The following is a 13,297-nucleotide window of genomic DNA, read 5'->3' on the forward strand; positions in this document are numbered from 1 at the left end:
ATCAAAGAAATACAAAAAATATGTTAAAGCAACGAAAGCTTCCAAGAGTAAGCACTCAAGGGTCAGGAAATGCCAAGTAAACGGTAAACGCAATACTGTAGCTCTGTCCTCTTGAGCATATGCATTACGATGCAGCTGTTAACTATGATCACTGCTTATCTTAATGGCATATATGCAGCTAATTAAAAAAATGTGTCCCTATAAGTAAAGCCTGTGTTATAACATACACATAGGCAGACTGACGGCTGAAGGTCCAGCTCTCATTTCCTGTCTCCTGAGCGCTGAATTGTGCAACCTTAACATGCCATTAACAGCGTCTGTTGCACATGCTGCAGCCCCTCCGTGAGCTCTGCTCCCTTCAAGTGCTTCCTCTGCCATGCCTGTCTTGTGAGGAGCTGCCATCCACAGAGACCGCAACATCTCGACTCTTGAGTGTCAGTGTTAGTTGTGCACAATGCCATGGAGAACGGGACCCAACTCCTAAGTGTGCTGTATTGTTGCTGGTTTTAACCCTCACAGCCTTGGTGCTGTCGTGCACACAATCACACATTTCATTACAAACAGATGGATTTGGCACACGTGCGGATTTACTGCATTTAGCAGCTTCACTGCACCTGTCCTACACATCTGTTATTTTATATATATCACAATATAACTGATGTGTCACTAGTGATCGGCAAGCACCCACACAACTAGGTTCACCTCATCCGTTCATCAGCTGGCCGATATTCATCCCATCTGCCCACATATCCACCCCGCATGTCCTCATTCATAACTCAGCTAGTCAGTTCTCCTCACTCAAGCTGCTTCCAATCCATTCAGCTATCACCTCTCAAATCCCCATCCATTCAGCAATCGATTCATCATCTGAACTGCTTCAACTTACACACCCCAACCTATTCATCAACACCTAGCTCGTCATTTCTACCCATTCAGCCACTGACCTCCACATCCCTATTCAGCCACCAAGCCGTTCACTGACTGTCCACCCACAACTCCACCCACCAACGTACCATCCATCTCTAGAACATATGTCTAACAAACTGCCTGTTTAACTGACAATGTAGAGGCCAGTCTCGGGTACTTGCTGGCATTAGAAAGATGTAACAGGAGCTAGCAAAGCTCCATATTGCCAAACGAAGAGCCTTGGCAGGATGACTTACCCCCAGAGCTAAGCCTACGCAAGGCAGAAGCATTGCCTTGAGTGAGGCTAGAGGGCTGGTGCAGATGCCTGTATCCCTGCAAGCGGTAGTCTCTGCAGTTCCTGCTGGGACTGGATGAGTTGACAGAGTTCAAGGCAGAGTCCATTGGGTCCAGGCGAGGTTCCAGGGGACCTGGGAGGCCGTCTCCCAGAACAAAGGTTTCACCTGTAAGGCACCAAGCTGCAGTCAGAACCAATAAGGGGTATGCAGTACACAGTTACAATTCTATACAGCACACACAAGCATGAGCAACAGCAGCATTCCCTGTACGGCGTGCTGGAGAAATCAGTCAGAAAGGGGTCATTTACTAAGTGCTGCAACGTGGTGTTTGTCTAGCAAGTTTCAGTCCTGCTGCTCTTGAGCGCCATTTAGCTGCATTTATGGTCCATACCAAGATGTGTGCACTACCTGTTCCTTTTGTAGCATCAACACCAGTCCCATCCTGCACTCTCACATCCTCCTGCTGCTTCCACGAGCTCCTTCCTTTGTCTGCCAGTGGCAGACAAGGGTGGAAAGTCGCCTGTTCTGAGTAGATTTGGAAGTGTTCCCCAAATCCACGCAGAAGGGGAATTCCTTCTCTGGCTCACAATTCCACCAGTGAGAACAGGAGCTCTGGGACAATCTGGGTTAAAGGCATTTGTTCTTTCCTGCTCTCCCCCTCACCTTGCTATCATCCACTAATGTGAACCCTCCCTCCCCAACTGAGCACCATCTCAGCCCCCTGTTGGGTGGGGGAATTGGGCCAGGGAGTGAATTGACTCACCCCCTCCCCGCCGTTCTTCACATTCACACTGGTTCTACTGCTTGAGAGGAAGACAGAACTGGCAGTGGCTTGCAGATCCCACATGGGACATAAGGCTCCAAAGCCTTGCCTGCTTTACTTATCCTTACTGCTGGCCCCAAGCCCTTGCTCTAAGAACAGCTCTCTGAGTGGAAGGAGGCGTTGGCTTGGGAGCCAGAGCCACAGGACTGGGTTGAGCCCATTCTGGGTCACTAACCCTCAAGGGACGGGCCCAGCTAACTGGCTTTGCTTGGGTTTTCCAGCTGTTGACATAGGCCTTTTCTGGACACTGGCACAGGCTTTTCCCAGACACAGACAGCCCCAGGCTCTCTTCCTCAACCACCAGGGTTAGTTCTAATAACGACACACGCCGTTGTCACTGCCGCTGTCAGGTTGGCTCCAGCACTGAGGTGCCATTAACCATCAGCCACTGTCTCTTTCAACCTGCCAGGAGGACTCTATTCATACACAGAACTGGGCTCCATAACATGCCCAACAGGCTGTAGTTCTCCTCATTTAAAATAAGACTTCCCAGAGGGTCTAGCAAATAGAGGTGGGGGAGGCCCTGCCATGCGGCTGGGGCTTAGCAGGGATGGAACGTTACTGCAGCTAGTAACATGACTGCTGAGCTCGAGCGAGGCCTTTGCAGCTATGATCAATGGACGCGCTCACACTACCCCTCCCCTGGTGCCAGTGGGAGGGCGCGGGCAGCAGGGTGCTCTCGGTGCAGGCCCACAGGATTGCAATTCACTTTCTCTCTAGCTCGACTTGAACCAGGATTTACTGACCTCCGGGGCACCTACTAGGGTCCCCTTTTCCCCAGGTGAGGGGGGAAGGCTGGGGAACGAGATGGGGGGAGAAGGGGAGCTGTATGTTCTGGACGGTTATATGATGTTCGTAGGGATGATTTACAGCTTAAGCCAGTGCATCTAGTGCCCTGGGATACTCTCCTCTGCTGTGCACGTTACTGTGCATGTCTTGTGCAAGAACGGTCAGGATAGATTCTGTTAATGAATGCACAGCCGCTACACGACAAAGTCAGCCCCGCCAGCCCAGAGCCCTAGGGACCATTCCAGACAATTCTTTGTGAAGGACCTGCTAAGTCTAACTGCAAGAGAAGAAAGCGGTTAATGGACGAAGGTGCATTGCCTTTGTACCACAGGTTATGCTATGCAACCATCACAAGACACCCTCCCATACCGGCCACAAGAGCAACTTTTCCCAGGGCCAGCAAAGAGACTCTTACAACAGTTCTGAGTTATTTGAGCTGCCACTCGCTGCCCCCCCCCCCCAAAAAAAACAAAAAAACCAACAACGCTGGCATAGGGGAATCAAATGCATTTGTCCCAGCACAGAATTCAAGCAGAAGAAGAAAATATTTGGATGGCAAATTCTCCAAGCATGGCAAAGCCTCCACCCTGATAGGAGGAGATGCTGAAGTGACACTGCGAGCACAGCATTCAGTCACAATTCCCAGCCTTCAAACCTGCCAACGCATGACAAACGTGATCCCCATGTAGGTAAAGTGGAACACCTGGACTGTGCTGCATCTTGCACCAGACATGACAAATGCTAATGTCTTTTAATTGTAAACCTATTACGAAGGCTGTTTTCTCTCTGGGTGAATTAAATGAACTGTTTTTTAAAGAAAAAAGCTGGAAAAACAAATTTCCTGTGCAATGACCAAAGAGAAGCCATTTAAACAGTGACACTGCAGGCTTGTCTGAGGCCTTGTGGACACTACAAACCGAGCTAGGGCTAATGGCAGTTCAGCTGCAAGCCTAGCCCCAAATCAAGCTGCATTCAGCACCACTTAAGCACTGAGGTTAGGGCCAAACTGCATTCAGCACTGGAAACCCTCGCCAGCAAGCATTCTCTTTGCAGCGCAGACAAGGGTTTCCCCTCTTGTAGCTGGAGAACCCACTGCTGGAAGGGCAGATTAGCTGCTAGTTATTTGTAGACTGTTACTCTACTGACTGAACACCCTGATGCCTTACATCCTAATCGTTCCCGTCACCGGGGCGTTTCTGGACACCACACTGAACGTCAGTCTGAGCGCAGAGGCTTTGGATGCAGTAATAGCCTTGAGCTGGTCTAGGGTTAAGTGAGTGAAAGGAAAGTGACTTTCATTTCTATTCTCTGGGAAACCTGTTGGCCGGAGGGAATGTTACAGACCAGTGAACTGTGCAAGAAAAGCTGAAAATGGCCTGCACAGATTCTCACCGTGATCCAAGACACGGATTTTATTCCTAATGTTTACTGAACACAGGGATTTAAACAGAGCAACTGATGCTCACACTCATTCCTGGCTAATGTAGTCTGCAGCCTTACATCAAGGCCATTCGCACTGCACATCTGTTAGTCTAAAGGCTACAGGACGCTTAAAACATATTTACTCCATTACACAAAGACTGACAGAGAAGCTCTACAGTCCTGGATCTTTCAGCTCAAATCCTTAGGCAGAGAAAGCTTCCAACTACATCGGCCCTCTGGAAATGTCTCCCGCGTGCACACAGGCTGATGGACCAAATGACAAAAAGGGCATTCATCCAGCTACGTTTGGTCATGTGGCCCAGCACATCCTCCCCAGCATTCATGTGACTGGCAGTTTAGAAGTCGAAAGAAACTCTCCGAGAGCCAAGAGGTTTGGGCAGGTGGGTTTACTTAGCTGGTTTCCTGGATGCTGCTCTTTGAGGTAAATCCTGGTAGAGCTCCCATGCACTGACTGAGGGACCGATGGGATATTGGGGGGAAAATGGCTGGAAAAGGGAAGCAGGTTCCCTCTAGCACAGAGTCGACCTGTGGCACTCACTACAGGTGGTGATCATGGAGTACAATACGGTGGCTGGACTGATTAAGAATGCCTGGATAATTTTATGACCGTTAACAACATATAATAATAATAGAGACTAAAATAAGGATAGTCAAGTCTCATGCTTCATGGCACAAGATGATCAAAGCAGGGGTCATAAAGGGTTGGTCCATGCAACTGGCTTGGGGTACTGGATTTTCTTCATCTTCCTATGACGCCTTAGGCACTGGCCCCTGCTGGAGTCTGAAAACCAGACTTGCTGGACCCATGGTTGATTTGGCATTGTAAATCCAATCATGCTACACTGGTTAAGAGTAACTATAAACAGCCAGGTTTGGGAAGCGATGCTGTGCTCACCTTCCAAAGGGTGACGGTCATTCTTTGGTAACTTGGGGGAGAGAGGAGCGCTGTATGGAGGGGAATCTTGGGAGTATCGCTTTGTACCTCGGCCTGGTCCCTGCAGAGTGCCGTCTAATGAACTGCTTCTGTCTATAAAAGAGAACAAGCCCTACTTAGGAATGGAGACTTCCTGGGAAATTCAGTCCGGCCTGGATCATTTATGACCCATGTACAACCTCACATCAGCCTGGCAAACCTCTGGGAGCCATCTGGAGCTTGATGGCTTTGAATTTAATTTTCATTTTGCAACATTTTGAAAATCAGAGTTATTGGTGATGGCACACAACTATTAGGTGCTGTGCCATTCTATCTCCTTTAATTAATTTCATTCTGTTTCTCCTAGTTATACATCTCAATTCACCCCAAACCATTCCTTCCCTCCACAGTCTGCGCAGCCTTTACACATATGCAGGCCTTAGACAATTAGGAAATTCTCTATCCCTTAGTCATTATTTGGCCCAGTTATACCCTGAGTTCTTCAAACCCATCCCTCCAGCTCCCTCACCAGCACTGTTGCGCTTCTCCAAATGCCCTTCCCTCCAACATGGCTCCAATTTTTGAATACTAAGGTCCATGCACTGTACGCAGCCTGCCAGGAACAGTCTCAGAGGGCCATCTAACAGGATGATCTGTGATGAGATGCCTCCAGATTTGTATCTGATTTTTTGCAACATTTCACATGGCAAGCTCAGATCTACTTTACTGCCCACAATGACCTCTTGGTTTCCTGAAAAGCTGCTGCTTCCCAAGTGTTTCCAGCCTGCACTCACTTGTGATTTGGGTTGTATTTCACCCCAGGATGTATGCACACTGGAGATTCCTAGTTCCCAGCCACTAGCCAACAGTAGCTGGTTTCCAGTGTGAACCCTGGGCTGCCTTCACTTTTGCTAAGCTAGTCACTCACCCATTTTGGAGCAGTGGAGCAAAGGGACAGGATGACCCATTAGCCCTGGAACCTTTATTGAGTTTGAGATAAAGAGCTTGGGAGGGATTTCCTCTCCCATCCCCTCTACAGGATTCCAGCAGCCTGCCATGGGCTCTCGCATGGCAGTCTGTCCCTCCTGCATTGTGGGGTGTCATCACTTAGTCCTTGCTGGGACACTATGTGTCCTCTTGTGAGTCTACCTCGTAGCACTTTAATTGCAGAGCTAAATTGCAACCTAGTCTCTGTTGCACAGTGGCATGAGCCAACATGCCCAGGATGTGTTGCTTCAGACAGCGAGAGCACCAGCCATGCCAAGAGAACCACAGTCCAACCACAATACGCCAGCAGTATGGCTCCCAGTCCCGAGGTGTAAACTGAGCTTTCCTGCTGGCAAGCGTGTTCTTTCTGTTGGGACAAGAGTCACAGCCACGACTCTTGCATCTGAAGAAGTGAGGTTTTTACCCACGAAAGCTTATGCCCAAATAAATCTGTTAGTCTTTAAGGTGCCACCAGACTCCTTGTTGTTTTTGTAGATACAGACTAACACAGCTACCCCCTGATACTTGAAGCCACGACTTAGGTACGACTTAGTGAAATTTTCCATTTACCTACTGCATGGGATCACCTTTCTGTTCTCTACACAAAGTCTCTCACCCTAATTCCTAAATGGATCAGTAACCTAGATCAGGTTACATTTCTCAGACTAGCCACGCAGGGAATGAGCGATGCAGAGAGGGTGAGACAGATGAGTGGAGATCTGTTGGCACAAATGGAAATCAGGTAGCACAGGCAGAAAGTGCAGCATCGGGGATCCTGGGGGTGTGAGTGACAGTAGATGTCGTGCAGTGAACCCACAAACTAGACTCTGCCGTCCGTACCGCTGCCATCTCTTAGCTGAAGGGTAAAGTCTGGTTAGGACGTGGTGCTTCGAGGGACACCAGAAAGCCCACCCCCAGCCCCAGCTCCTACCTGGTAGGTACCTGTCGTGGCTGTACGCGTGGGAGTGTTGCATATGGTTCAGAGTGAAAGGCTGGTTCCCAAAGAGGTTGTCGCTGCGCAGGTTGTGGCAGAGTTTCTCCAAGAAGCGGAGGACGTAGGTGATGCTGTTTACTGCCGGCAGATTCAGAGTGTGCTGTTCCCGATCAAACACGGCTGGAGACAGAAACAAACAGAGCCGAACACATAAACTCCCAGGCTGCACAGCCAGCTCCTGTACCTCCACCTCACCTGGCTAACTAAAGCAAACAAAAGCCACTGCTTTCCCCTGGCTTAATGCCGGGGAACTCTCCTCTCTGGGACAGGCCAGAACCAGCCTGCTGCACCCAGCATCAGGTGTGTCTGTTTTGCCTGAAAAGCTTATCTTTAAAGGTGTACTGAAGGGCATGCAAGGACAGGGTCTGTGCTTCCTGCTCGTGAGCGGTGGATAAATATGACCTCAAAGTACTTAAAAAGAAAATAAAAAAATAGTGGGTCGGAGAAGGGACTTGGGGCTATCTCTGGGGGGTTTTTTTTGCATGAGAAACAACAAAAGCTCCACCCCTCACCCTCCTCACCTACTCCTGGAGGACTCTGGCAAACTTTGGAGAGTCTGGAGTGCAACCTCACAGCTGGTGAAACCTGCGCTTTGGTTCACTAATACTGCGGCCCCTCAGCTGCAGCCGGGAGAGCTGCCAAGGGGAACGTTCTCTTTTAAGACACCTATTGGGTGGTGTCACATTATCCACCTAAACACTGGGCAAGAAAGAGAAAAGAGAGGCCTTAGGTCTAACTGGTGCTCTCTGTGCACTCTCTGGCCCCTGGCTCGGGGTCCCCGTCCAAGGATCTCAAGGAGGGCAATGTAGCAGCCTTGTGAATTTTTACAAGAAGCTTTTCTGTATGTAAGGGGTTGCAGGGGGAGCCAGTGGTAGGATGTTAGAAGGAAATGACTTCGGGCTTGTCTGCATGGTGGAGTTTGGTGGATTAGATTTGTGTGCACTAACAGTTGCGGAATAACTATTCTGAAGTAATTGTGTGCACATGGCCGGCTTTTACTTACTTTCTTTGAATCCGAGTGTACACATGGCATTTACTCTTTTCAAAGTTCTAAGTGGGTATTTCATGGTGCTGTCCCGCTGCTGGGCTCTATGCATTCTGGGATTCTTCTCATGGTACATTGTGGGTTAGCTACCATAAGGCACTGGAATTCTGAGTCTTGGGGTCAGAGCAGCAAATTCCCATGATTCCTCTCATCACATCCCAGGAGTCATCTGTCTTTTGCAAGTCAGTGCCATTCTCACACTGCTGTCAGCCAGCACGGAAGGAACACAGTTGTGTACTGCAGTCCAGGCTGCCACACATGTATTTGTGATCACACATCTGGGCAGCTGTCGTGCTGCTGAGCTATTTTTGGTAGAGCAGGAGGAGAAGGATGAAACTGAGCAGCTAACTGTGGAGAATGTTTTTCTGGAGCAGTTTCGCCCTACAGGATGCTATTTCTGGGTTTGGGACGTCAGCTCTGGCTGGGGGGGGGAAGGACAATGATCCTGGCCTGAGGTAGAGGAGGCAGAACTTCAGGATGAGAACGGGCCCTTCCCGAGACATCTGTGAGGAACCCCAGAGCTGCAGTGGCATCGTACCAACATGAGAGCTGCCCTCAGTGTGGAGAAGGGCATGACCATCACTATCAGGAAGCTCACCACCCTCAATGCTGCTGATCAGTAGCTAACCAGTTTGGTGTTGGTAGATCAGCTGTCTGGGCTGCTGTCATGGAGGTATGTGCTGATGTCCGGGGTCCCAGAGCCTGGCAATACACAGGAGGTTGTTGATGGATTTGCATAGCTGGGGTTTTTGAATTTTTCAGGGCCACTGCCATATGCCTATCCTTTGCCCCTCTCCCCAGGCCTCAGAGTTCACCAAAAGCAAGGAGTATTTCTCTCTGCTGCTCCTAGGCCTGGCTGACCTCCACGGCAGGTTCACCAATATTAAGTGGGTTGGTCTGGAGAGTCCATGTTACCAGGATCTTTTGAAACGCACAGTTTTATTTAATGAAAAGTGGAAACTGTGCTTCCAGGATGGCTATGGACATTAATGGTGCTGCGATTCCCCATCCGTGTGGGAGACCCAGCTCACCCTGAGCTTATGAAGCCTGTTACAGGAGACTTGGACAGGAACAGGGAGCTGTTCGGCTCTGACCCGAGTAGCTGCAGAATGACACTGGAGTATGCACGTGGAAGGCTGAAAGGGAGACGACGACGTCTCATGATGAGGTGGGAGGCTGCTGTGCAGTAGCTGCCTCCTGATCGCTGCCTTGCTGTGCTTTGCACATCTGAGAGAGCAGGGAGAGAGCCTTGCTGATGGCTGGGAGAGAGAGGTACAGAGACTTTCAGAATGTTATGAATGGCCACAGCATACTGCAGCAAACTGTCAAGGCCACAAGGTCAGGGGATGCCTTGGGCTCCTACTTTGAGGCTAGGAGCTGAAATGTTGCAATGTAATTTGATTGTGCATTGTGGCAGGGTTTCATTGCTCTGTATGGACTAGTGAAAAAAGTTTATTTTGCTTTTTAAATACTTTGTGCTGTAGTTTTGGGAAAGGGCATTTTATTATGTGCATGGGAGAGGTGGTATTTTATGAAAGTTTATTGAACTTTTGTCAAAAATCACTTACTGAACATCAAATAGTGCAAACAACATTTATTGATCAAAACTGTGTATCCATTGTAACATGAGCCAGAACATAAAACAGTGCACACTGTGCATAACAATGCAAGCTTTACACAACATGACAGTGCAGAAGTGCAGCACATGACACAAGTACTGAGTGCACACGTTAGTGCTGCACAAGTCACAGGCATATGTACGGGCAGGATTTCTGCCTAATGTCTTTCCTTGGCCTGTGGAGTGACCAGGGAAGAAACCATTGTTTGCCATTATGGGGGTGAAGGAGCTGTTTTCAGTCTGGTGGGTGGGGTGGGAAACGCCTGTGGCCAGAGTTTTGGGAAGGGTACTGCTGCTCCCAGGACGCATTCCTCTCCATGGATTGCAGGGCTGGAGTGGGTTGGAATTGAGGTGGTGGGGCTGTGGCAGAATATGGCGCCATCATGTTCTCGATCAAGACAGTCTGTTCTTGCATGAACTCCAGGAGCTGTCTCTGCCTCTCCCGGTCACTCTCTCCATGTTCTCTGTCCTCTCTCTGCAAGAACTTCCTCCACTCCTCTGGCTTCTTATCCCTCTTCAGCAATGCTGTCCTGAGGTCCTCAAACATTGTCTTTGGCCTTCTTTTCCCTGGCCCAGAGATTAGTCAGGCATTTGGAAGTTACTAACAGTCCTTTTCACGGTGTCAGGTGCAGAAGCTGGGAAGCAAGAAACAGAAGTAGTTATTATAATTGCCACAGGAACCAGAATCACAGTGATAAAATGTTGCTTTTCCCTCAGTTTCGGAATGCCATTGCAATGGTCCCGTCTCCACCTGGGGAGAGCTTGGAGGTGGCAGAAGAGTTTCACTTTACTCCCTCTTTGCACAACTCCTGTTCTAACCCTAGGCAGTTGGTGCGGTGGGGGGCTGCGGTAGGCAGTGGGGCTTAGGCCAGTGGTTTGCATGGGTGGGGTGGTGGGGGTAGGTGGAAAGATTTGGAGGTTTGCCTGGCCTGGGGCTGGGGAGTTGCAGAGGCCAGGTTAGGAACTGCATGTGCACCTCTGCAGGCAGGCCTAACGTCGGAGGATGTAACCTTACTACAGATCACCAAGAGCAGAGAAGGGACTTGTTCAGAAAGGCGATGGGAGTTTAATTCTTGCATTTAACTCTGGCACTATACCTCATGAAATGCTAACAGAGCTGGAATCTCAGGCCATTGATCAAACTGTGAAGCAAAGTCTTTTACGTTGTATTATTTTCCTATAAGTGATTTTGAGTAAGCATGTCTACATTACAACCACCACGGTACCATTGGCTTGACTGTGGCAGGAGGGCTGCGGGTAGTCCACAGTGGACAACTGGGAGAAGGGACCACAAGGAGGACAGGACCGGGGCTGGGGCAGGAGGCGGTGTGACAGATAGCTGTGGGAAATGAAAGTATCAGGGAAGTAAACCCTGCAGAACTCTAATTCTGAGGCATGGACACCATTTTGAGCACGAGAGGAGGAGGACAGAAGCAGAGTTCACATCCACCCAAAATGGTGGCATCTAATGGGCTCCCAGAACAAAGTTTTAACCGCATCAACACAGTTTAATTGTAATACAGCACATCATACTTACTGGCCGAGGCCCTCTGCCCAGGACTATCAGGCTGTGTGCTCCTGGGGGCTATCTGTTCCTCGGGATCTGGTCAGGCTCTAGCCTGGAGAAGAGATCCTGGCTTGCTGGGGACACCTCCTCCTCCTCCAAGTCCTGGTTGGGACTGGGGTTTTCCTCGGTGCCTTGGCACAGTCCTCAATGTACCAGGGAAAATCCAATCCAGCTCCTTAAAGTAGGGGCAGGTAATTGGAGCACTGTCAGGCCATGTCTGTCCTTGGCTGTTCTTATAATTCTGCCAGCAGCTCTGCTTTCCTGTGTTGTAGGAGTGAACTGCATCTTAGGACAGCCCCTCGGTCATCCTGCCAGCGGCACTCCTTCCCTGTGTTGCAGGACTGAGCCACGTCCCAGGATGGACCCTCTCGGCCATTTGCTTAGCTGTACATGTGTATTTTCTCCTCAGGATGGCTGCTGTTTAGGCATGACTGCACTGGCTCCTCAAGGAAACCCCGCTGCTGCACATCTCCAGGTGTTTGCTGTAACACTCCAGGAATCACAAAAGGGGTGCTGCTGGCTGTGTGCCACCATTTAAACATGGGGCCATCCAGTCGCCATGAGCCCAGCACAGCAGACAGCGTACACACAGACAAGTCAGTCCTGGCGTGAAGCGATGCAGTGTGGGATATCAGTGGGAGGACTGAAAAGTTGATCCAAAATACAGACGTGTCCATATGAACATTTCTCCACATTAACTCATTCTGAAATTAACCTAATCCACTTCAAAGTGGATTATCCAATTCGCACAGTTGATTTGGAAGAACTGTGCTGTGTGGACACAGCCCAGGTTAATTAGAAAAAACAGCAGTTAGTCTGCAATAAAGCCCTGTGTACCCAAGCCCTTAATCAGATGAGTCTAGCAGCAGCATTCTGACAGACCTGATGGAGTCAAAGTCCAGGAGAGAAGGGTTCACACTTCCCAGCCCCTTGTACCAGACCTGTGGGACTCTCTCTGGGGCACTTCCAGGAGGACTCGGAGCACAATTCCCTGGTGCTCATGGGTATATTTGCAGGCACCCTACACTGATGGTTAATGAGGCAGGGCACAACTAACATGATACACCATGGATCAGCTTGAAGCTGCTGAATGTTCCCCTTTCTCTTACGGGTTTAGGAAGCAGCTGGTATCACTGAAAAGAAACAAACATAATGTAGCACAAAGAACAGGGATGAAACAGGGGAGGATGGGCTTGAGGCTAATGCACAGGACTGGGAACCAAGGAGGCTGAATTCTGTTCTCAGATCTGCCACCAACGAGCTGTGTGGCCTTGGATAGTCATGTCACCTCTCTGTGCCTCAGTTTTCTCATCTGTAAAATGGGGAAAGAAAGTGACACTTCCCACAGCACCCCATGAGCTAGGGACTGCATTGATTAGTGGCTGAGAATGACACTGTGATTCTTGGCTGGAAGGCACATGGGAGTTTTATTCCTACATGCACAAGCATGTTATACACCCCTCCTATGGCTGGAGAAGCGATCCTCACTTGTTTAGGCTTTATACAGCAATCCGGTACAGCACTCAGAGCCTTCCAGACTCCCATGGAGACTTCCCCAGCTGGGGATGGCCACAGCTGACATCAGGACGGTGCTGTGCTCCAGGGAGATGGTTCCATCAAAGATCTCTCAGAAAGCAGGGCAGGGGGGAGAAAGCTTGGTTCTTACCTGAAATGACCTCTCCCCCATGGCCTTGCTTCAGGAAGGAAAAGACAGTTTTCTGATGGTAAGCACAGTCAATACAGGCCTGTACTGCCTGCTGCAGCACCACAGAGGCCCGAGCTGGTCCAAAATGGTCAGGCAGCTGCTGAACTTTCTTTTTGTCCAGGTGAGGCCCGGTGCTGCTGGTCTTGTTCAAGTAAATGCAGACTGCAGAGAGAGAGAAGGCTCAAGGTTACCCTGCGAGAGCTGCTTGCCC

The 13,297-nt window shown here is 49.7% G+C and overlaps 1 protein-coding gene across 3 annotated transcripts in view; it reads right to left on the reverse strand.

The window, feature by feature from the left end:
- Nucleotides 1–1,047: 1,047 nt before the first annotated feature.
- Nucleotides 1,048–13,297, reverse strand: part of SCMH1 (Scm polycomb group protein homolog 1) — a 57,401-nt gene continuing 45,151 nt past the window's right edge. Inside the window, exons 7-10 of one of the 3 annotated variants that reach the window (XM_029912700.1) lie at nucleotides 13,048–13,248; nucleotides 7,089–7,271; nucleotides 5,153–5,284; nucleotides 1,048–1,367 (exon numbers count right to left, since the gene is read on the reverse strand). In XM_029912700.1, coding sequence (XP_029768560.1) covers nucleotides 1,114–1,367; nucleotides 5,153–5,284; nucleotides 7,089–7,271; nucleotides 13,048–13,248 — 770 coding nt within the window. In that variant the 3' untranslated portion in view covers nucleotides 1,048–1,113. The remainder of the gene's footprint in view (nucleotides 1,368–5,152; nucleotides 5,285–7,088; nucleotides 7,272–13,047; nucleotides 13,249–13,297) is intronic. The other 2 variants (XM_026657172.2, XM_029912701.1) reach the window with 2 other exon arrangements.

This window comes from Terrapene carolina, unplaced genomic scaffold (assembly GCF_002925995.2).
Source record: "Terrapene carolina triunguis isolate 2854851 unplaced genomic scaffold, T_m_triunguis-2.0 Scaffold236, whole genome shotgun sequence".
In the NCBI taxonomy this organism is placed as follows: domain Eukaryota; kingdom Metazoa; phylum Chordata; order Testudines; family Emydidae; genus Terrapene; species Terrapene triunguis.